At 23.1% G+C, this 23,776-nt stretch overlaps 5 protein-coding genes across 5 annotated transcripts; 2 read left to right on the top strand and 3 right to left on the bottom strand.

The window, feature by feature from the left end:
* Positions 1 to 278: 278 nt before the first annotated feature.
* On the bottom strand, positions 279 to 4,713 carry LOC122713546 (ATP-dependent RNA helicase dbp2-like). The gene is made up of 7 exons (XM_043934109.1): positions 4,455 to 4,713; positions 3,661 to 3,918; positions 3,348 to 3,585; positions 2,882 to 3,162; positions 2,288 to 2,781; positions 714 to 956; positions 279 to 642 (listed from the first exon to the last, which is right to left on the bottom strand). Coding segments are annotated over exons 1-7 (1,824 nt in total). The 5' UTR covers positions 4,457 to 4,713; the 3' UTR covers positions 279 to 334.
* Positions 4,714 to 5,261: 548 nt separating this feature from the next.
* Positions 5,262 to 7,615, top strand: LOC122713544 (RNA-binding region-containing protein 3). The gene is made up of 6 exons (XM_043934106.1): positions 5,262 to 5,438; positions 5,682 to 6,161; positions 6,252 to 6,396; positions 6,479 to 6,934; positions 7,096 to 7,246; positions 7,359 to 7,615. Exons 1-6 carry the CDS (start codon positions 5,418 to 5,420, stop codon positions 7,516 to 7,518), a joined length of 1,413 nt encoding a protein of 470 aa, XP_043790041.1. The 5' UTR covers positions 5,262 to 5,417; the 3' UTR covers positions 7,519 to 7,615.
* Positions 7,616 to 7,952: 337 nt separating this feature from the next.
* LOC122713538 (nucleolar protein 58-like) lies at positions 7,953 to 10,922 on the top strand. The gene is made up of 5 exons (XM_043934101.1): positions 7,953 to 8,325; positions 8,738 to 9,014; positions 9,105 to 9,388; positions 9,483 to 9,726; positions 9,839 to 10,922. The coding sequence occupies exons 1-5, from the start codon at positions 8,137 to 8,139 to the stop codon at positions 9,898 to 9,900; spliced, it is 1,056 nt and encodes a 351-aa protein (XP_043790036.1). The 5' UTR covers positions 7,953 to 8,136; the 3' UTR covers positions 9,901 to 10,922.
* Positions 10,923 to 15,256: 4,334 nt separating this feature from the next.
* Positions 15,257 to 16,614, bottom strand: LOC122713533. Its single transcript, XM_043934095.1, has 3 exons — positions 16,315 to 16,614; positions 15,933 to 16,154; positions 15,257 to 15,793 (listed from the first exon to the last, which is right to left on the bottom strand). The coding sequence occupies exons 1-3, from the start codon at positions 16,459 to 16,461 to the stop codon at positions 15,317 to 15,319; spliced, it is 846 nt and encodes a 281-aa protein (XP_043790030.1). The 5' UTR covers positions 16,462 to 16,614; the 3' UTR covers positions 15,257 to 15,316.
* LOC122713534 (uncharacterized protein DDB_G0287625) lies at positions 16,561 to 22,998 on the bottom strand. The gene is made up of 11 exons (XM_043934096.1): positions 22,487 to 22,998; positions 22,083 to 22,152; positions 21,022 to 21,301; positions 19,740 to 19,920; positions 19,184 to 19,410; positions 18,732 to 19,018; positions 17,787 to 18,635; positions 17,332 to 17,439; positions 17,157 to 17,258; positions 16,774 to 17,083; positions 16,561 to 16,702 (listed from the first exon to the last, which is right to left on the bottom strand). The coding sequence occupies exons 1-11, from the start codon at positions 22,542 to 22,544 to the stop codon at positions 16,628 to 16,630; spliced, it is 2,547 nt and encodes an 848-aa protein (XP_043790031.1). The 5' UTR covers positions 22,545 to 22,998; the 3' UTR covers positions 16,561 to 16,627.
* Between the last annotated feature and the right edge of the window lie 778 nt (positions 22,999 to 23,776).

Raw genomic sequence — 23,776 nt, 5'->3', positions numbered from 1 at the left:
TATAAATTATATAATAAAAATACAATTTGTTAATCTTAAATATTTTTTATTATTTTTTTGTATAGTGAAATTTAGTTTTTAAATTTTATAATAATACATATACATATTTAACAAACTTTTTTTTCATCATTATTATACTAATTTTTTTATCATGTATGTATAAAATACATGATATTCAATTCTATTTCATATTTTATATATTTTTTATTTTAAATTATTTATTAAGTTTAACACAAATTTAACTAACTGTAAATATACTATGTTTTAATAGTTTTTATAGTAAAATTTTATTTTACTATGTAAATATGTAAATATATGAATAGTGAGAATATTATTAATATGTTGTTCCTCTATATTGATAAGTTCCATAATTATCTCCTCCTCCATAATTTTGGGCTAAATTGCTTTGACTATAAGTTCTCTGTGTATATCCATATCCTGTATTCTGATTAGTTGAATTATTTTGCTTCATATTGCTATAGCTACTGTAATCTGAATTTGAATAATTGTTTGAAGTAGATTGATAAGAATTTCCTCCACGACCACCTACACCACCTCTTCCTCTTGTAGAACCTCTTCCTCTAGTATCACTGATACCTCGTCTACCATTACTTCTATCATTAGTTATAAATCGTTTGCCACCTTGCATAAGATAAATAAATGAGTTACGAAAAATTATTTAAATATTACATGAAAATATTTTAAAAACATACTTCTACTTCCATAAGTTCCTGATTTAGCTAATTCTGCCATTTCAGTAAGTCGTGGATTTATATTTTGCCCTGCTTCTCTTAATACTTCTATTAAATCTCCTGCATGTTTCATGTTATGACTTGTAAAGAATGCATAGGCGGTACCGGTTTGTCTTCTTCGCCCGGTACGACCAATTCTATGTATATAATCTTCTGATGATGATGGATAATCAAAGTTTATCACATATTTAACATCATCCACATCTATGACAAAATAATTAAAAAATATTAGAACTTTACTAATATTTATAATTATGTTCACATTGTTTATAATAATCATCACCCCATTTGTTGATTGTGTCAAGTTCACAGAATGATCTTCAAACTTGCGAAAAGTAATTATATGGAATGCTTAAGATTAAATATATAAAATGATTTCAAATATGTTAAATTATCATATATTATACAATTTTAAAAATTTTTAATTCTTATTGAGATGAAATAAAATCCCCTGATTTTCACTTAAACGTAAAATTTGTCTAAGTCAGGTTTGAAAACCACCCACCTTTTAGTTGGAAATTCCATTTCAAAATCAGCAAAAACAGCCCCATTTACTTTTAAATGTAGAGCTATTCAGTTGGTTTCATAATGTATGATGGCCTAGAGATTAGACAGACACAGCGGTGGTGTCTGGTTTGGGATAAAGGCAGCATTTTAGGTTTAAGCCTGAATGCATTAACCTTTTTAGATTTTAAATAACAATTTTAACAATTAGAGGCACTAGAAAACACTTGAGAATAATTTGATATATCATAATAATAAAGTGAGTAGAAAAGATAAAAAAATAAATCTGATATTATTAAAGATAAATCTAATATTAGTACATATAATAAAATGTAAAAAGATTTTAAAAATCTATGATAATTAAAAATTTATGATAATTATGTTATTAGAAATATTTTGAAAGCAATTACAATACTATAAATTATAAAATAAAATTAAATAATTATATTAAATTCTTTAATTCTGTATTTAAAACACATTTGTAGAAATATATAATATTATGTAAGAATTTTTAATTTGAAAATATATTTTTTAAATATTTTGATATAGTTATCGATATAATACAAGCAAAGAAAAATAAAACATTCACTGTGTCTGCCCAATACTGGCAGTACACCGCGTTCACTTAGGGTACTCTGTGCCTCTGAAAAAAAAAGCAGACAGTCTTAGTGGTAGCTTGTGTGCATCTCTTTAGAACCCTTTATATAAATTTTATTATTAAAAAAATATAATTTAAATATTTACACTTATAAATCTTAAATATTTTATTAATTATAAAAAAAATACAAACCTGTTTAAAATATATAATACCATAAAATATGAAAATAAAGTAAAAATTGAGTTTAATCTATATACATTATCAGGGCTCTGCTATAAAAAAATTTTAATAAATCACACATTGCTACATACACAGCTGTCCACTGGTCTCATTAATAACGCATCACTGGCTAATCCAATAAGTGTTGCCAATTCCCATATTTACCTGATTCTTGAATGATCTAGACACTGTAAATTAAAAAAATGATACATACCTAAACCTCTAGCAGCTACATCTGTTGCTACTAAAATAGGGGCTCTTCCACTTTTAAATTCTTGTAATACATGATCTCTTTCTTGTTGATTTTTATCACCATGAATACTCAGTGCTTGCCATCCATCTCGTCTAATATTTCTTGTAATATCATCTACTTTTCGTTTTGTTTCAACAAAAATGATTGTTTTATTTTCTTTTTCATTTCCTATTTCTTGAAGTAATCTATATAATTTTAAATCTTTTTCGAATTCCTGACAAACATCCACAATTTGAATAATATTATGATTAGCTGATAAAGTTAGAGAACCAATATTAAGATGCATATAATCAGATAAAAAATCTTCAGCTAATGCTCGAACTTCTTTAGGCCATGTAGCTGACCACATTAAAACTTGTCTATCAGGTCGAATTTGTTCAATTATTTTTCTTATTTGAGGTTCAAAACCCATATCTAACATTCTATCAGCTTCATCTAATACTAAATATGTGCATCTAAAATTATAATATTATATGTTAAAATGATATCATAAATTAATATGATAAATGTTAAAAATATTTATTTTAATATTATTAAATATTATAATTATTTTACCTGCGTAAATTTGTAGTTCCTCTTTCTAAAAAATCAATAAGTCTACCTGGTGTTGCAATACATATTTCAACACCTCGTTCTAGATCATGTGCTTGTGGACCTTTGGGTGCACCACCAAAGATGCAAGTATTTCTTACACCTGCTGCTTCTCCAAAACAATTAGCTACTTCCTGAATTTGTTGAGCTAATTCTCTTGTAGGAGCTAAGATTAAAGCAATTGGACCATCTCCATTACTAAGTCGTGGTTGATGTATGATATGTACAATTGCTGGTAAAACATACTAAAATATATAAAAAATAAAATTAACATAAAATATCTTAATAATAGAATCAATTTATATAAATTCATTAAAACTTAATTTGTATATTATAAATATATTATATATTATATATTCTAATATCTAATAAAAAAAACGTCTTTACATTTTTACAAATTAAAAATTAATGTATCTTTAATCTGGCTCACTCCTAGTGTTTTTCCAGAGCCAGTTTGAGCAATGGCAACTAAATCTCTGCCACTAAGTGCAATAGGCCATCCTTGTGCCTGAATTGCTGTAGGTTGAGAATATCCTTGTTTATGTATTTCTTCCAAAACATAAGGTGGAAAATTTCCTTCTTCAAAATATTGTATAGGATTAGGTATATTATCACCTTTTATTGTTATTTCTGCATTTTCTCGAAACTGGCATACTTCTTCTTTTGATCTAATATAAAGTTTATTGAATTACATTGAAATATTTTAATTAAGAAAAGAAAATTATTAAAAATAAAATTTTTACCTGCTTCTAACCGTAGGATGTTCTATGTAAAAATCTTTGCGTAAAGGTTCTAAAGATCTTACATCCCAATTGATTTTTCTAAGGGCTCCTCCAGGTTGTTTATTTTTTATAATACCTCTAAGAGTGTTAGTAGTACCTCTACCACGTATACCAAATCTACTAATACTACTTCCACGAATATTATCATTATTTCCTCTATTGCTGCCTCTACCACCACCACCTCTGCGACCTCTATTATGATCTCTGTCTCGATTGAACCTGAATACATAATATATCATATAAAATAATTATATATAATTATATATAAATTATTATTATTATTATATTATAAATTATTAATAGTCAATATTATAACAAATGTTAGATTTAAAATAAAAATTACTAAATATAATATTATTTTATTATTTTATTATAATTTTATTTTTTAATATATTTATTTATTTAAAAAAAATGAAATATATTTATGTAAAGATAAAATATTTCTTCAGTAAAGTTAAGAAAAATATTTTTTTTCTTTAATTCGGAATTATTTTTACAGATATAATTTATAATATATAATAAAATATATATAATAATTTATAATAATATCAATGTATATAAAAATATATCAAAATAAATACAACTATTTTTTTTATCATAAATTTTAATTATTGATTACCATTATCTGCAATACAATTCAGTGCTATTTATTTAATAACAAATATTTAGATATTTCTATTCTAAATATAAATATGAATAATTTAATATAAACATTTATTATATAACTTTAAATTAGATTATCGCATTATACTTACATTTGGAAATTGAAATATCTTCAAATTTAACAAGCAACAGATTATTCTGCTTTATGGTCACTTTCGGAAACACCAATCGATAATTTAGTAGCAGTGAATATTAGGAACAATCAATATATTCTATGAGAAAAATTGTATTAAGCTTACAAGCTTCAAAGTTCTTTTAATAATAAAAATGTAATTATATGAATAAAATGTAACTGTTTTCTTTAAACATGCCGGTAAATCCGGCAGATCAAATTGACAAGTGAACTTCCGAAAGTAGTTCTGTATAAACTGTTTCCATGACAGCATTCGCGTAGTAATACGTAAAAAAAAAAAAAATAAATAAATAAATAAATAAATAAATAAAACAAAAAGTATAAAATATAATAAAATAGATTTAAATTTAGAAGAAATATTATTAGATATGATATAAATGACAGTAAATTTTTTTTCATAAAATCTATATTTAATTCAAAACATTTTAAATGTGATTTATAAAATAATATAAATATAATTCATAATTTATCATATAAAAAATTAATTTTATTTTTGACATTAAATATATTTATATAATAATATTCAAATCAAATAAAATTTTAATTCAAGTAAAATAGAAAATAATAAATAAAAAAAGAAGTTAAATTGTCAAAATTGAATATATCGCGACTTATTGATTAGTGTATTCTAAAAAAATAACATTAAAGTCAAGTTTACAAGATATATACAAAGATATATACAAGATTGCCAACATACAGAAATAAAATGGTAATAATGTAGAAGAGGGAGAGAACAATAGTATACCATTGTGATTTTGTTAAGCAAATCAGTACGGTGAGCCTTTCGTCACGTGTAATAGTGTTTTATTCTTTTATTTTGTTCACACATTACTCGTTAACTTCATCTTTATTTACGATTTATAGTACAATCGTAAACATATAAAAAAAATTTAATGACATTCAATATTTTATTAAATTTAAAATGTCATCAAAGACAACACAGGTAATTTTATATATTTATATGCATATAATTAAGAAATCATAAATTATAACTTTATTATATTTATGTTATAAATTGTATTGTAATATTGAACCTATAAAAAAATTTATTTAAATTTTTTTTATTTTTAATTTCTATTTTATTTTCAAATTTAAAATAATTATAAATAATATTTTATTTTTTAAATTTAAGAAAAAATTAATATATTTTTAAATATTTATATTAAATATGAAATATTTATTTTAGATCTCCGATACACTTAGAATTCTTCATTTACCACCAGAACTTTCTGATGAACGACGTAATGAATTATTTAAAAAATATGGTGCTATTAAAACACAAACTTTAAGACTATCTAAAAAATATACTATAACTTTTGCAAAATTTCAATCTCAAGAAATAGCTACAGAAGCATTGCTACGTTTGCATCAATTAAATGTCAAAGGTCAATATTTGACAGTTGAATTTGCTAAAAAGTCTATATCAATAGATAAAACAGAAGATAATATTGATAATGATAAACTTATTAAAGAAGAAAATAAGAAGGAATATATAAACAAATCCAATTTTCAAGCATTTTTACAAAAATTAAATAGTTGGACTATGAATCAGGTTTTTACTCAACCACCTCCACCAAATATTCAATACAAATATTCAGCACCAACAAAAGGCACTTTAATAAGAATATCCATACAATTATTAAAAGAACCAGCATTTTATACACAAGTATATTAATTAAAATATAGTTTAATATAATATTTTTTATTTTTATAAAATTTTTTATATTTATGTATATAATTTCTTATATTTATGTAGGTTTTACATTTAATGAATAGAATGAATTTACCACCTCCTTTTGAAGAATTAGAATCAGAATTTCCAGCACTTAAAGAAGTTTATAATATAGAAAAATATAAAGATATATTTTTAAAAGAAAATTTATACAATAAAGAAAATGAAGGTAATAATATTTATAATTTTCTTTCATTTTTATTTTTAAATTTTATATATTCTATAATTATAACAAATAATATATTCAATAGATGTTTGTAATGAGGAATCAGATGAAGAAGAATCTGAAATAGAATCAAATGAAGAAGATAATACAAAATCTATAGAAATTATACCTGTTAAAAGAAAACGTCGGCAACATATAAAACGCTTAAAAATTCCAAAATTTATTAATCCTAGTAAACATATAACATCTTCAAGTTCTACACAAAAAGTTATAAAACCAGCAGATATGTTTGAGCCAATACAACGTGGTGAAACAAAAAATCTTAAAATTGAACTGAAAATGGTAGATAAATTATTGAGCACACCAAATAAAGAAGAAAGTGTTGATTCTAAAAGTCATAATACTCCAGATAGTGGTTTTGGATTAATGTTTCCAATTTCTAAAAATCTTGATGCTATAGAAAATAATGAAATCACTGAGAATATTAATCAAGAAATAATTACATTTAATGAATTAGCAAATAATAGAATTTCAACTAATGGTAAGAATTTTTTTTTCCACTTATTTTATTTAGTTAATATATTTCTACAAAATATCAAAAGAAAATATTTGATGGAACATATAAATAAATATTTATAAAATATTATTAAATATTATCATATTATTAAATATTTTATTTTATTATATATTATTTTATTATAGATCAAAGATTGCTTCCTGTATTTAAAAATTATCATCCTGGGAAACCATCAAATCGTTTATATATAAAAAATCTTGCAAAACAAGTTGAAGAAAAAGATCTCCATTTTATTTATCGAAAATATGTAATACCCGAATTAAAAGCAGAATTTGAGTAAGTATCTTTAATTAAGATATTCTTATTATAGAATTTTTTGTGAATATATTTATCATATAATTATTTATATAAGAAATTATTTATTCATTTATTTATTTATTTTTTTTAGATACGATGTGCGACTTATGCAAGAAGGTAGAATGAAAGGTCAAGCTTTTATTACATTGCAGAATGTAGAACAAGCACAATTAGCTCTTGATGATACAAATGGTTTCATTTTAAAGGACAAGCCTATGGTTGTACAGTTTGCTAAAATAGCAAAAAATTAATAAGAATATTAGAATATTAGAATATTTTCTCTAATATATTCTATATATGTATTATGTTATTTATAATCAATATTTATAATCATTTTAATAAAAAAAAATTTTTTACACTTCCTAATAAATTTATATTATATGCAATATTATATCTATTTACATTACAAAAACTTTAATCGTATATATGGATCTTAGAATCAATGCGGTAAAGTGATTAAGTTCGATACTTTTTACACAAAAGAATAAAAAATTTATATAAAAATTTATTCTTTTGTTATTAATAAATCATATTTATTAATTTAATAATATTTTGACATATTAATGCTAATAAATACTTTAATTTAATTTATATAAAAACTTTTGTAGATATATGAAACAAAATCTCGCTTGAGTTACTTAGTGGCATGTCATAGCCGCGTCAGCGGAGATCGGCGCCCGCCTGGCATACAGTAATTCGAAGACTTTCCACTAGAGTGCTATGTTTTGAGTTGTTCGATCTGTATCGTGTTAAGCGTTTGGTTCACCGATCACCGCTGAGTTGTAACCGTATGTGTTGTTGCCGTCACTATTGCCGTCCCTCATTTCCGTCGTCGATCTCGCACACGTTGATACGTCCTTTGTATTGCCATGGACGTTAGCTTGCTACTTCAGCATTCGCAATATGCATTACCTGTGGGTATCGTACTCATATGTGCGATTCTCGTTTTTGTCTTTGGTTTCAAGAAGGCTGAACAACCACCTTTTGCACAGCTTTCGGTAGGCTCCGACGTGGACCGGAAATTTACCAATAAGAAACGTATCAAGATCAAAGAAAAGGTTAGCACGATACAAATAAATGATTTAAATGATATAAATCTTCTTTTTTTTTTTTTCGAGCCAATTAACAATGAAAATCTAACAATGTATACTGTTCACCCTCCATATGGTTGCTTATTTGTTGCGAATATTTATACACGCATACATGATTCATAATCAGCTGGTATAACTGTTTTAAAAGATTCGCTATTGTTTTTATTATTGCATAGAACACAATTTAATTATGTGCATATTATCCTATTTAAAGCTATTTTTTTTATAAATTTTATTTATTATAATATACATGTTTTTTATTTATAAATTTTGAAAAATTTTATAATATAATATAATTATATCTTTAAAATCTTAAAAATTTGTTATTCTAAGTTTCATTTATTATTTATTGATATTATTTATAATATGTATATTATAGAAATCTGTTAATGGTCAAATTGTAATTGAAAAGACAAGTCCTATTAAAAAAAGTACATCAACAAAGACAGAGGCTTCAAAAAAAGTTATATCCAAACCAAATGATACTGAAGGAAAATTAAAGGAACGAAAACAAGAAGATAATAAAATTTCTATAACAAAAAAAGATAAAGATCAAGTTCTTATAAAAGTTGGTAAAGAAAACAAAATTGAACAAGTAAAAAATAAAAAGAATTTAAAAAACTTATTCCAAGAGAAACCAATAGATTTTGATGAAGGTAAGATTTAATTAAATTATTTTTAGAATTATATAATATTAAGAAAAGTATTAATTTTATATTTAAAATTAATACTAATTTAAAATATAGGTGATTGGGAACAAGCTTATTCCAAAAAAGATAAAAAAAATAAAAAAAAAGAGGAAGAATCTCCTTCAAAGAAAAATAAAAAGAGTACTAAAAAGGTTGATTTAATTAATGAAGAAGTAATTAAACAAAAGCTTTCAGAAAAAGTAGAAATTAAAGATAAAGTTATAAAAGAAACAGAAAATAAAGAATTAAAAGAGAAAGATAAAAAAGATGTGATACTTACACCTATTTCTAATGAGGAAATATCTAAAGAAAAAGAACAGCAAAAAGAAGAACAATCTAAGGTACTTTTCAAATGTATTCATATTTATTTTAAATATTTTTAATATTTAAATAATAGCATATATTTTTTTTATTTATTTACTTTTTTTATTTAAGAATGAAAAAATAGAAAAAGAAGAAAAAAAAAGTGGAAAATCAAAGAAAGGAAAAAAAATTTCTGAAAATGAAAATATGCCTATAATGACTGAATCTACACCAAAAGTAGATAATAAAATCCAAGAACAAAGGACAAAAAAGAAGGATGACAATATAGAAAAAGAACCAGATAATTTTGAAGAAAAAAGTCCTAATGTTATGCAAACACAAGAAAAAAGTGGTCCTGTGTTTGATGAACTAGGAGGTAATTTAATATATTATAATTGTATTTTTATATTATCATATATATAAAAATTATATAATCCTTACATTTTAAGAATAAAAAGTTTACATGTGTCTTCTTAAACATATTTTAGATATTTGGACAGAAGCCAAACCTCAAAAGAAAAGTAAAAAGAAAGCTCGTAAAGATAATTGAGAATGATTAAATATGATAAAAATTATGTTCCTTGTGAAGAGGAATAGAGTAAGAATCCTGCTTGATCCAAACGACATATGTCATTTCGGACTCATCAGGTGTGTTTTAAGTGACTTACCAATTAACCACCTGATTAAATTGTTCCTTTCCCTTGTATATAATGCCAATTGGACTAGGTTGTTCGATTAATTCATATATTTTATAGACTTCATATCTACAGATGCACTTTATATAGAAAAAAAAAAAAAAAATGTTAGATTATTGATTTTTTAACATACTGAATGTTTTAACAAAGCTATATTTGTATTTGCATTTGATGGAAGAGGCATAAGTCATAGTTTTCATTATAAAATAATTATTTTATAGATTCTATTCTTTCAAGAATTATTTCATATATATCCATATTTTATTAGATATATATTAGCATATATTTATAAATTTCATAATCATAAATTATTAATAAATTGTACTTATGTCTTTTATGTTTCATCGAGAAGTCTTAAAAAGAATCTTTATTAGATTAATGTGTTTGCATCCACGTTATTAACATTTTGATTATTTATCTTTTATAATTAATTTAAATATTATAGATATATACAAATGGTTGAAAACTTAAAAAATGTATCATATTCCAAAACAAACAAAACAATAATAAAGTGCAGGACAATCTCTTCTGAGAAAAGTTTATTACTGATGTACTGTGTCTTTTTCAATGTATTAAGAGAAATATTTTCTTATATTTGATAGCGAGTAATTTATTGCAACATATAGATCCAAAATTATATACTTTGTAATAATAAACTGTATGTAATATTTTATTATTAAAACATCAGTAATGAATTATAAAGATTGCATATATATAAGAATATACAAATCTGACAAAATTTGTGCCAAGTTATAAAAAGGAAAAAAACGAGGTACAATGAAAATCATTATACAATTATGTATAATTAATTCAAACCAAATAATTATAATTTAGATATATTAATTTTATCTATTTTTTTCCTTATAGTGAATAATAGTATATATTTTCATTTTTGGATTTTTACATATTTTATTTATATAAATCGAGATATATATAATTAAAAATATAATAATATATAATATAATAATATAAAAAAAATATGTAATTTATATTTAAAAATATTTTTAAAATTAATTTTACTGATTATATTATATTATATAATAATGATTGTATTCTGACTTTCAAAGTATCTTATAATATATATTTAATAAAAACGAAGCTTTTTAAAAATATTATCATTTTATGAAAATATTTCAATAATTTGAACAAATTTTTATAAATGAATGATCAAACGTGGATCAAATAATTAAAGTTTTTATGTTGATTTTTAATTTTTTACGAACAATCTAATCCAGCCGTTCATATTTTATGCCATGTATAAAATATAGTGAGTATATTGATTATATTTTAAAAATTATCTCTAAATAGTCTTTTTAATTAATGTAATAACGATTATTTAATCGTTAATATCTATATTATGTATAGTAATATTACGTATAAAAGTGCAAGAGTTTTAAACTCTACAGGACAGTAGTCTTCAAAAAAAATTTAGATATTAAGAATTTAAAAAAAAACAGTAATTGAATACACTATATTCAGAGTTTTTGGCTTCTATTTTCTGAAAAAAAAAAAAAAAAAAAAAAAAAAAAAAAAAAAAAAAAAAAAAAAAAAAAAAAAAAGATAAAAAGACAAAAATTCAAATCGAAAAGTGATGTTAGTTACATCATCTTATTGCGAATAAATGCATAATAATTAACATGAAAGATACGTTATAACATCATTGCTCGAAAAAATTTATTAATTAATGTTGTATGTTAATATGTAAAATATCAATAATTACTAACAAGATAAAAAAAAGAATATTTAGGATGTATGGCGAATGAAATATTGTGATAAGTATACTGTATACCTGAGCGTTACATGAACGTTGTAAAATAGTACCATTAAATATTATCGTTTATAGCTTTTACTTATAAAAAGAAAATGAAAAAATATTTAAATAGCTATTCATATTTTGTATTTTTATTCTTAATATATTTTCACAAAATATTCGTTGCTTGTATATTTGCAACATATGTCATCAATAATTTTAATATTTCACATACCTTATAAAAATTCTTTATTATAACATATTGATACTCAAAAAAAAAAGAAGTTTCTTCATGAATATAATTTTCGAACGAGCTTCAATTCTATATATATATATATAAAACAATGAATCATTATTGCTACGTAAAGTTAAATGAAGTAAATAGTCCCTTATATTGAGTATCTCTATTCCGTGCCAAAAGTATATAGTTTACAAGGATAACTATTTTTTTAAATAATTTTTCGTAATAAAATTAATTAATTATCATCTTTTAATTACTTATTATTACTTATAAATGCTAAGCAAGGCATTCAAAATAGATTATTTAAACAATCTAAAAAAAAATCTATTAGAATAATTATATTAAATTAAAAAAGGATATAATCTGATATTAATAGTTTTTTATAAATAAAGAAATAGAGAAGATAGAAAGATTTAATTTTTTTTTTAAATTTCTTTACTTTTAATAAAATGTTTTAAGACATAATCTATAAAAATCATTTAAAATCTTTAGAAACCAACTATTATGGAAATAATTTTTTCAAGGAATTGCTTTTTAGTAATTTATTTATTTACACATATTTAATGTATATTTGAAAATATTTCGAATATATATTGAATAATGGTATGATTCAGTATAATTTTTTAAATAAATTAAATTAACGTAAATTAATTTTATTTTCTTTGCATTATATTAATTTTCAACGACTTAATAACAACATTATTAAATCCTTACGCGCGAATTAAAATAATCTATTACAAATAGAATAAAATATGATTCCATTTAAAAACAAAGCAAAGTTGATTTTTGCATTAATTATTGTGTTAATCTTCATTTGAAAAATGACTCTATTTCTCTATTTAAAAAATAACTTATCATCAGGTTGACAAATCATTTATCTTTCATATTTTTTTTTCATTACCAAGGCATAATATCATTACCATAGGTAGTTTTGTTTTAAATGCCTTAATATTGTATATTGTTTTTATGTCTTTTTTAAAATAATAGTCTGTGTTTTTTTATAATTTTATTCTTCTGTAGTTATTCTCTTTTAGTTATTATAATAAATTGTTGTATCTATTCAATTATAATTAAAGTAAATCATAAAAAAAATGTAAAAATTATTCTAAAAGCATTATGATCAGTGTGAATATGTAATGATTTTTCTCATAATTTTTTTCTCTTGTACAAGTTGTTCCATTTTATTGCTTAAATATATAAATGGTACTAAAGAACAATGGAAATGTTTTAAATCTATATTTTGTTTTTATATATCTATAAATATAAACATTATTTAAATAATTATATATATCCTATTCAAAATGTTAACTACATTGATACATGAAAAACTTATATATTTAAGTGAAGAATTAGTTGTCAGAAATTGAATTTAATTAATTATAATTATATTACTACGAATAAAAATATGTTACTATTCAACGCTGGTCGTAAGAAATATTTATATAACGTATAATCGTTGATGTACTTAAATTTAATAATCGAAACAAAATTTGAGCAGCTGCCGAAATCATGCGGTGTAGATATTTAAATATCATATTTTTATATGTAATATTCTTCGAATCACTAACTCGTATGATACAATGATAAAGAGACAAAATTAATTTTTGATTAACGAACCTGAAAATTAGAGGAATATTTAAATGTGTATTAATAGAAGAATATTATATTTTGAATAACATTTATATGCACTTTACTCGTGTCTATCGAATAATTATAAATATCGATGTAAAAATCACTATAAAATTTGTTATCTCAAAATTTTAATAAAAAAAAAGAATTGCACACAAAATTAAATATTGACGATATAAGGATATCTTTCCAAAAAAAATTAAATTAAAATTTAATTGTACTGATTATAATTAAAAAAATATTGCAATTGTACATATGTATATTAAATAGCAATGTTATATATATATATATATATATATATATATACAATCTTATTGTATACTAAAATATAGTAGCTTAGAAAAGATAGTGATTAAATAACATCTGTATAAATATGTATAAGATTATAGAGTATTGTTGGTGATCAGTGTCCAATGAAATTAAAATATAATATTTTATTTAGCATAATATTTTTTATTATAACAAAATTATAGTTTGATATAATAATTGATAGTTGATATTTTACTTGAATTTAATTTGAAATAATTGAAATATTTTTTACTAAAAATGTTTTTTTTTTATATAATCATCATCAAAATAAAAATATAGATAGAAGTTTTGAAACTTTAGTGGCCTAATATTTACAATATTATTAAAATAATAGTGATTAGGACTCTGATCATAATTAAGATGAATGAGACTAAATAAAAACTAGATAAATTTAGAATACTACTTGAAACAAAAATGTCATGGTTATATACAATGTATTTTATTCACCAAAAGTGTTATTGTAGCTATTGATATTATCTATATATCTATATAAATATATTTGTGTAAAATACATGTACTTCAGTCAGTTTAAATATTATTATTATATTAGCGTACGATTCAATGTTAAGATGAAAAATCGATATAATGGAGTTTTCTTTTAAAATCAATAGAAAAAATATAATTCAAAAGAAATGTTCTGTTTCCATGGATACATATTTCTATTTAAATTATACAATTATTACAAACTTCGGAATTTTTTTTAAATTTTTTTCAATGTAAAAATTTTATAATTTTTAAATTATATTAAAATTGAAGAATAGATTTAAATAAAGAAACAGAATATTTTTTCTTTTATGATTGATTTTTTGGTTGCGACATTTTTTAGATAAAAGTATAAATGAAAAGAAAAGAATGAATCAGAAAATAAAAAGAGACAAAAAGAGATAAATGAAATGAGGAATAAAAATTATATTTTTCTAATATTTAGTTGCAACCATTTATTGCGCCTGCCCGTTAATTATCGTCATGTTGTTTTATATATATATTTAATTGTCATTACAATTTTTGAATATTGTAAGACAGATCAATTTATTCCACGTTTTAAGGGACCACAGAATATAGATAAATAATAAATGTATATAATCTTCGTTTTCATTTTTCATCAATTAATCCTTAATTCTTTTTTAATTTTTATTTTCTACATAAATTATTTACATAGCATAAATAGTATCTATTTAGTATTATTAAAATACATACATCTCATATTTATCATATTTTACTTTGACAATTACATTAATATACAATAATATAAAAAGATTTACTTTCGTAACAAATAAATTTTAATTCACGATAAATATTTTCGGAATTTATAACATGTATTAATTTCTGTTACCTTTTATATTTATTTTCGAAATCCTTTTTTAGTATATTTACTGCATTTTCTTTTAAATGGTTTAACAGGCTTTGAATTGTTCTCATTATTTTCTAACTTGTCTTTATTACTTTTTCTTCCTAAATCATTAGCCATAGATTTCATTCTTTTGCTTCGAATTAACAATCTACCATTTTTTCTAGTATTTTTAATTTTTATTCTCTTTTTCCTTTTGCGTTTCTTTTTACGATCCATATTAGCTATTATTGCTTCAGTATCAGCGGATATTTTTATTTTCGGTTGTTGAACCGTCACATTTATTCTTACATATAAATCATATATAACATCGCCACAAAATTCACCAAGGCAATATTCTTCTCCACATTCACTACATATTTTTACGCTACTCTCAATCATACCGGCACGATTTTTAGTACGTCTAATGGGACTTATAATTGATCGTTGTTCTTTAGCAATTGTTTTTGCTTCCAGTTTTCCCATTTCCACCTAAAAGATAAATTATGATATGAAATAAAATTATTTGTTAAATATAAGATTTATAAATAAATATAAATAATTATATTAAACTAAAGATTAATTAAAAATTAATTTCTCACAGGATATAAGATCTAAATGAAATAATTACTAATCTAGAGAACATTTCTTCATCTTGTCGATTTTTTGATCTAATAGATGTTAACATTCTCCAGTCAATAGCAACTTGTTGTAATTCGTGAAGATTTAAATCTTTCATATCTGGAGGTATTGGATTTCCGTAATTCCATTCTTTTCCAAATGCTTTCAACTCTTTTTTAGTTGGTTTCCAAGAAAATTCTTTGTCACGCACTTTTGCATCTTCTTTTTTTACCTATTACCGTAATCGTTACTAAATTGTTATTAAATAAGAAAGTATTAAATACAATATCATTTTTATTTAAAATATTCTTTGTTCAATTTAATGAGTATTTGGAATTTTTTGTTAATTTTATATAATTGTAGCTGAATTAAATTATTCATATCATTTAAACCTTTTCTGGTTTAATTTTAAATTCAGGACAATTCTCCAGAAGTCGACGGAACTCTTCTTGAGAATTACAAATTGCTTTACTTAGATCAGGTAATAAATTTGCATCCTTCTTATCTTCCTTTAGAAGATCGTCCAATTGGAAGGCCATTATTTATATCTGCAATCCAAGAATAATATTCAGATTTTTATTTTCATTTTCCAAAACATGAATTATTATTCTTTCCTTATTTTATGTAGTTTGTACAATCTCATTTTCTACAAAAATAAAATAAAAGTAACAAAAATGTGCACAAAAACGCGGCATTTGGTTCTTGTTAATAAATTTCTGATGCAACGGGAGAGACTAGACATCTCTCGGAATTCCATTCCATTTGCTTCATTAAAAGGCCCTAAAAAATAAATATATTTAAGATTCTAATATATTAAAGCATATAACAAGCATGTAACATAAAGTACATACATTTTTCAAGGTAGATAATTTAGATAAAATTTCTTGTCCGCACCAGATATTAGAATTTTCATTTTGTGATTCTTTAATATTTTCAACATTATTAATATGAGCATTTAATCGAATTTTATCATTATATTCACATTTATTTTCTTCAATAATGATTCTTCCATTCTTATCAGTTCGCAATGGTATAATAGTAGAATTCAAATTGTCCATCGAAAGGTCTGGATCATAGGTAACAATTTTTACTTTTGATTTATTTAATGTTCGAATTTTCGATTTTGTATTTATAAATTTCCTTCTGTCAGGAGATGGTGATCTATGGAAGAGTTGATTGTTCATTATACAATTCTTGATGTAAAAAAATTAGAAAATTAATCAGAATTAAATACCTAGAGCGTTCATCGCTAGATTCGATTTGACGTCTTCTCATTTGCAATCGACGTTGATAATGAGGATCTTTTTCACTTTGCGTGCGATAACGAGTTCCTGGTCTAAAAAACATTTTGTTTAATTATCACCATAATTCATATTTAAAATATTTAATATAATGTTATTAAAAATTACCTATTAGCATTCCATTGTGGTCTAGATTCAATAGTTCTTCTGGGCATAGATTTTGATCGAGGGAAAGTTTTCACAATAATATCTCCTGATAAACCAATATTAGTGGACCTTTCAAATTAACAAATAAATCTTGCATATAACAATTAATAATATGTAAATATTTCATTATAATTATAGTATCAAATAGTTGCATGTTTATAAACATTCAAACATAATGCAAATAAATATAACTTGCAATAATAAATAATGTGTATCCATGTAAATAAATATAAAATAAAAAAATAATGTTAAATCAATTATATAATTAAAATTATATAGATAAAATATGCAAAAAATAAAATTTCGATAAACGAAATGAAATAATAATTACCGCTTCTATTTGCAAGACAGAAGAATAATATCCTCTACGATTCTTCAACTTTTGAAGTGATTCAATGCATCATATTTTGACTCACTTTTCAATATCCCTTTTACTAGCATTTGTTGCATCCTTGTGATCCTTCTCAGAGGTATCCTTAATGGTGCAGTTCTGCATTTTTTCCAGAAAATCTTGAAGATCGTTCTCTACATCTGTTTGTGTACCAAAATCTCGACCATTTGTAATCCTGTATTTGCTTGGCGTGAGCAATCTGTTTTCTACGATCATTGGTGGAATTTTGAAAGAATTTGAAGTAAAATTCGAATTTCCTATGTTCTGTATAAGACTATTCAAGCCTACAGATAAATTTGTGTTAGAATTATTTTCTAATTGTCTTGGTGTTGGAGTTAATACTAAATTGACTAATTGCAAATTCGCTTTATTGAGTAATTCTGAATCTTCGAGTCGACCACTTAATACAATCGCCACATCTTTACTGACAGGAACTTGAACAGGTTTTATATTATTCGTATTCTGTTTCAAATCTTCTAATATGTTATTATTATCACTATTATCGATAAATATTTCATTATTATTATTGTTGTTGTTATTGTTATTGTTATTATTAAAATTATTATTTTCTTTTTCATTTAATATTTCTTGTTTATCTTTTTTATCTTTAACATCATCATTATTAATAGTTAGATTTTGTTGACTATTCACATTTAGACAATTTTTATTAAACTGATTTTCATTTAAAATATTAGATTCAGAACTTCTAGAGGATATAATGGAATTTTCTTCATTATTTTTTTCGCTTTTACGTCGAAATTTCTTTTGTTCTTTTGCCAAACGTTCTGCTGCTTCTAAAACTTCACGCATTGCTTCAGCTTGTCTTAATTTAGCCGCTTCTCGTTCTTTTAGTCTTCTTTGTTCTTCTTCGAATCTATAATAAAAATAATCAGATATTGAGCAATTAAATTCACACAATAAACATAGATTATTATAATTTATTGTAAAAATAAACTCAATTTACTTGTACCTTTCTTTCTCTTTTTCTCTTTCTCGTTTGATTCGTTCTTCTTCTAATTGTTCTTCTCTCAATCTTTGCTCTTTTTCTTCTTTTTTCTGTCGATCTTTCTCTTCAAGTTGTTTTTTAATCGCATTCTGAAGTTCTAGAGCTTTCTGTCTTTTTGCTTCTCTTTCTTGAAGAATATTAGTATCAACAGGAATATTTTGACCACGAAGATAAGTTTTATTATCAGATCCAATTGAACCAACTGTCGAGCAATCTGAACTGCTTGCACTCTCATGATTAATAACTAAAACCTTTATAAAAACCAATAAAAATATTACAAATTTTGAATGAAAAAAATGAATAATATTAAAACAATTCATAAAAATAAAGAATATAACATTTTTCACGTTAATTAAAATTAATTCTAATTATTAAATAGAATTATAAAGTATTTCTGATAATAATAATAATCGTACTTGACTCGAATGTCCTAATCTTGACAACCAAGAAGGTGGTGGTGGGTCTCCTCGCGAAGTCTCTTGACCCCAGACACTACCCCACCTTGGCCTGTTCAGTTCTCCTATTCTACCATCAGATAATCTCCTCGATGGTGGTAATGAACTCTCAGGTGTTGTCTGATAAGGATTTTGCCACATTTTTTCGGCTATTTCCGTTCCTGATGGCTTACAATCAGGTAAAAATGCTATATATATAAAATAAAGAAAAAATTTTAATATAATTGATTAAAAATTTCAATTCAAAAAATATCATTTTTTAATAATTATATCTATTTTCACGTTAAATTTTAATATTGTATATATTATTTTTTATTACACAAATAATATAAATGATATAAATGATATATTTAAATAATATATATTTATATAATATATATTTAAATAAATGATATATTTAAATAATATATTTAAATTTTATAATTATAATATTTTAAATATTGCACTATATTTATTTATATACCTGTATTATTTATATATTTCAAAATTTTTTAAATTTTATATTATATTAACTTACTTGCTTTCACTGATGCAGGTGCCTCTACAGAATCACTGGCATAACCGGAAGTTTCTCCTTCGCGTTCTTCAGCTTGCAGACCATAATGATTATTTTTTGAATTTTCACAACGATCGTATAGTCGTTGAGATTTTTTGGAATTGTAATGCAATCCTTCTATAGCGAAATCTCGTTGTTGATCCTAGAATATGAAACAATCAATTTTTATCGATTCAATGAAAGCTAAAAACAGAAAGAAAAGAGCTCGCGTGACAAAAGAGTAATATTATTCTATTTTTACATCAATATGTAAATCATGTTTAACGTATAATTTATTTATACTGAAAATTGGATATGATTACTGTACCGGTATGAGACAGGAACGACAAATCAGAACAGAATTCTGTGTCGATTTACAAGATTTATAGTGCTTCTTATTTAAAAATGGATTTCACATTAAGGAGAACAATTGTTTTCCCTTTACTTAAATTTCATTATTTAAAATAGACAATCTTTTTAAAAGAAAATAAAATCTTTTTTAATATTTTAAATATAGTTATAATTTCTTTATAATTATTACAATTAACAATTAATTCTAATTAAAAATATTATAAATATTTTAATCAAAGTCTATAAATATAGTCTACGTATTAAATATAAATATAAAATTGTTTTGATATTATATGTATACCTTATATTCAGTATGAAAATTAGGGTATGTAGATAGTATGTAATTTAAGTATTAAGAAACCTGGTCATGCTACATAAGAGGTAATCAAGAGGTGAGTGAACTTTAGTTGGAAGATAAGAATCGATTTACCAGACTGCCTTACTTTTGCTTTCCCCTCACGAATAATAAGATACAATCACGTATAGTTTTCAACACAATCTCAAAGTAGCAATTAAAAATATTCATTTATTATTCTGCCATCAGATAAAACGGCTTTTAAAACAGATTATATATGTTGAATATTCAAAAGTAATCGATCATATAATAAGATAATATATGACATAGAAAATTCATTTAGGAAATAATTATTATTATTCTAAATTTTTTTATAATCGAATTTCGATAATTTAAATCTTAGGGAAAAAATTAAAATCTTTTCGCTAAAAGAGATGAACAGAGTTATCTTAATCTTAAAAGTTTGAATTATCAAGGTTTGACTATAAAGTATACAAAATATTTAAAATATAATCTCATTACTTTCAGGAAATTTTAATTTAAAAATTAAAAAAGATTGCCATATATTTTTTTTACAAAAAAATATTTTAAAAATCAAAGCGTATTGTGCAGACAAACCTGACAAAGATATTGCTGTTGGTCCTTGTTATAAATTGGTGGTAAGCTAGGACTTCTATGTCTGATTTGCGATACTTCCATTTGTTCGTGTAGATTTATCAAGCTACCACTATTGCAATCCAGATATTTTACATTTGTGCCGCTGTTTCCGGAACTTTCAGTTCCCAAGCTCTTCAGGCTGACGGTACTTCCGTAATGTCCATTAGCACGAAAAGGTTTCGAGGCCGATTGCTTGTCTTTCGTTTCCATTAAGGACATTCTTGTGCCATTCGGATAAGTGCTGCATTATGTATTTTATTAATATATCACAGCATAAAAGCAATTTGATTTATAATCAAGATGAATGATTTATAATCATTCTTTTATTGGAAACGTTTAGTGTTACTTATTTAATGAATTATGGTCAAATAAGTGTCTTATTTAAGCTTTAATATATTCTTGAATTATTTAACTACTTTTCAACTTCTTGAAAAATAGATAATTTTTATTGCAGAATTTAAAAGTATTAATTAAAAGTATATATGCAGAATTTAATTTTATATAAAATGTAATATTTAATCTATCGATCTATTTTATTTAGTATTAGAATATTACTGAAGAAATGATCAATTGCAAAATGAATAGATATTTACTTGGATGTATAATTTCTTAATTCTATGCCAATATTTTTTATAATATTATTAAGTATGCTTATTATCTTAAACTATAAATTTTATAAAATTTTGAACAAAATTTTATTACTTTAATATTAGAAATATTAATATAATAACAAAAATTAGTAATTTTTTTTAAAACAAAATTTTTTCATAAATATTTTTAATATTGATTTAACTATTTCGATTAATTTATAGTATGTATATATATGTATATACGTTAATGTTTTTTATAAAAGATTTATTTTAAAAAATAATACAAAATTTTACTATTAATGTTGCTTATAATTTGCATAATTTATTTCAATTTATTCTATAATATCTTATATTTAAATATATTTAATGCTTCAAGTTAAAAAACTGAAATTTATCGTGGTCATATATTGTATACTATTTTTATATACTTACCGGATGTTGGTGCGGATATTAACATTATTTTTCAGAAGACCCCAACTTCCGCCAAGACGTGCCATTTCTTCTATAGTATTCATATAAAATATTAATTTTCCATTCAATATTATTATATATAATAATGCCTTTTTTATATTTAATTCGATAATAATTTAATATATATATTAATATTTTATATAACATGTCATTTTAAAACAATTATTCATTTAAATTTAATATATTTTTAATACAAAACATAACTGTACTTTATGATATACTTCATATATATTATTAATTCTAATATTAATATTCTAGATCTTATTTCGATATTTTGGATTATTTCTATAAATATTACAAATATTTTATATATTCGTCAAGATTGTCGATTTTTGGATTATAGAATGATTGAATTCCGTAGTTACCTCTCTCTTTCGCCCATTGGATCCTCTTTTGTTCCACTAATGATGTTCTCCCAATCATTATTGGCGCGCGACACGATTTGTGCGAAAAAAAATTTGTACGATCGGTAATGACAATATAATCAAGTACGCAGAAAAATAAAAGAAAAATAATCTACATCAATCAATATTTATTTAACACGCGACAATTTTACCTATTCTGTTTTCTTCAAATGAACATCATACACCAACGAATCAACGATCTTCCGATGCGATACAACTTCCGGCGCGAATGTCGAATTTGAATGTCAAAAGACGTTACACGAGTTCATCGCAGGTCGTGTCAATATTTGAGACTGCGGTAGGACTGCAAGACTATACAAGATTCGATACATACACACACATGTAGCTTATATTAAATGCGAAAGGAACGCGCGGTCGCGATTCGATCGCAAGGTACGTTTCTATGGGAACAATCGTGAATCAACCATGGAACCTCCTGTATTATTGTCAGGGTCGATAATATTGACCAGACATACGAGATAAGGGATAATGACCTCCAACGTTTATTTGACGGTCAAAGATCATATCTTCGACAATAAAATATGTATATATTACTTTCGATATAAGATCATAAAAAGATAAAACATTTGCAGTGAATAAAGATTTAAATGTAATTATATATATAGTAGATAATAATAATGTAAAACAAAAGATGCAACATTTATAAGTAATTGTATAACTTTAAATATAATTGATGTTTCATCTTAGAACTTTGATCTCATTTCTTCTATTTAAGTTTTATTAACATTAAAATCTTAAATATATTTCATTATTTTATATTATTGTATAAGATTTTATTTTATTTTATCATTAATTTAAGATTAATATTTATTTAATTGGAATTTGATTTCATACAAAACGTCATAGTTAATAATATATATCATCTATTATTAAAATTGTAAAATAATAATTTTGTAATGAAATTTTATTCCTTAACATTCAAACTTTTTTTTTATTAATTTTTCATAATTATTTTGACTATTTGCATAAGCTAAAATAAATTTTATCTTATAAATTCTGGCATTTAATAGATTTACCAGAATTAAAAATTATTATAGTATGATTTTAAGTGAAAATAAATGTATATATGAAATATATATAATTTAATTAATTTAAAAATCTATATTTGTAATATATATTTATATTTTACATGTGTAGTATTATAAAGATTATAAACTATACTATTATAAATACATGCTTTGTATAATACTTATAATTTTATTTATATATTTATATACGAGTATAAAATAT

The sequence above is a fragment of the Apis laboriosa genome, unplaced genomic scaffold (assembly GCF_014066325.1).
Source record: "Apis laboriosa isolate Shangri-la unplaced genomic scaffold, ASM1406632v1 scaffold24_cov149, whole genome shotgun sequence".
Lineage (NCBI taxonomy): Eukaryota > Metazoa > Arthropoda > Insecta > Hymenoptera > Apidae > Apis > Apis laboriosa.
Note: the sequence above shows the minus strand (reverse complement) of the source record. Positions and strands in the feature narration are given on the sequence as shown.

Coding starts and splice junctions, on each gene's coding strand:
- LOC122713546 (XM_043934109.1), bottom strand. Junction 2,782..2,881: donor GGAACTACAAATTTACGCAG/GTAAAATAATTA, acceptor TTATAATTTTAG/ATGCACATATTTAGTATTAG. Junction 957..2,287: donor TGTAGCTGCTAGAGGTTTAG/GTATGTATCATT, acceptor ATTTTGTCATAG/ATGTGGATGATGTTAAATAT.
- LOC122713544 (XM_043934106.1), top strand. CDS start 5,418: ATGTCATCAAAGACAACACAG. Junction 5,439..5,681: donor TGTCATCAAAGACAACACAG/GTAATTTTATAT, acceptor TATTTATTTTAG/ATCTCCGATACACTTAGAAT. Junction 7,247..7,358: donor GAATTAAAAGCAGAATTTGA/GTAAGTATCTTT, acceptor TATTTTTTTTAG/ATACGATGTGCGACTTATGC.
- LOC122713538 (XM_043934101.1), top strand. CDS start 8,137: ATGGACGTTAGCTTGCTACTTCAGCATTCGCAATATGCATTACCTGTG. Junction 9,015..9,104: donor ACCAATAGATTTTGATGAAG/GTAAGATTTAAT, acceptor TTTAAAATATAG/GTGATTGGGAACAAGCTTAT. Junction 9,389..9,482: donor AAAAAGAAGAACAATCTAAG/GTACTTTTCAAA, acceptor TTTTTATTTAAG/AATGAAAAAATAGAAAAAGA.
- LOC122713533 (XM_043934095.1), bottom strand. CDS start 16,461: ATGGCCTTCCAATTGGACGATCTTCTAAAGGAAGATAAGAAGGATGCA. Junction 16,155..16,314: donor TTAAAATTAAACCAGAAAAG/GTTTAAATGATA, acceptor TTACGGTAATAG/GTAAAAAAAGAAGATGCAAA. Junction 15,794..15,932: donor AAGAAATGTTCTCTAGATTA/GTAATTATTTCA, acceptor TTTATCTTTTAG/GTGGAAATGGGAAAACTGGA.
- LOC122713534 (XM_043934096.1), bottom strand. CDS start 22,544: ATGATTGGGAGAACATCATTAGTGGAACAAAAGAGGATCCAATGGGCG. Junction 22,153..22,486: donor CCAATGGGCGAAAGAGAGAG/GTAACTACGGAA, acceptor TGAATACTATAG/AAGAAATGGCACGTCTTGGC. Junction 19,019..19,183: donor GATTAGGACATTCGAGTCAA/GTACGATTATTA, acceptor GTTTTTATAAAG/GTTTTAGTTATTAATCATGA.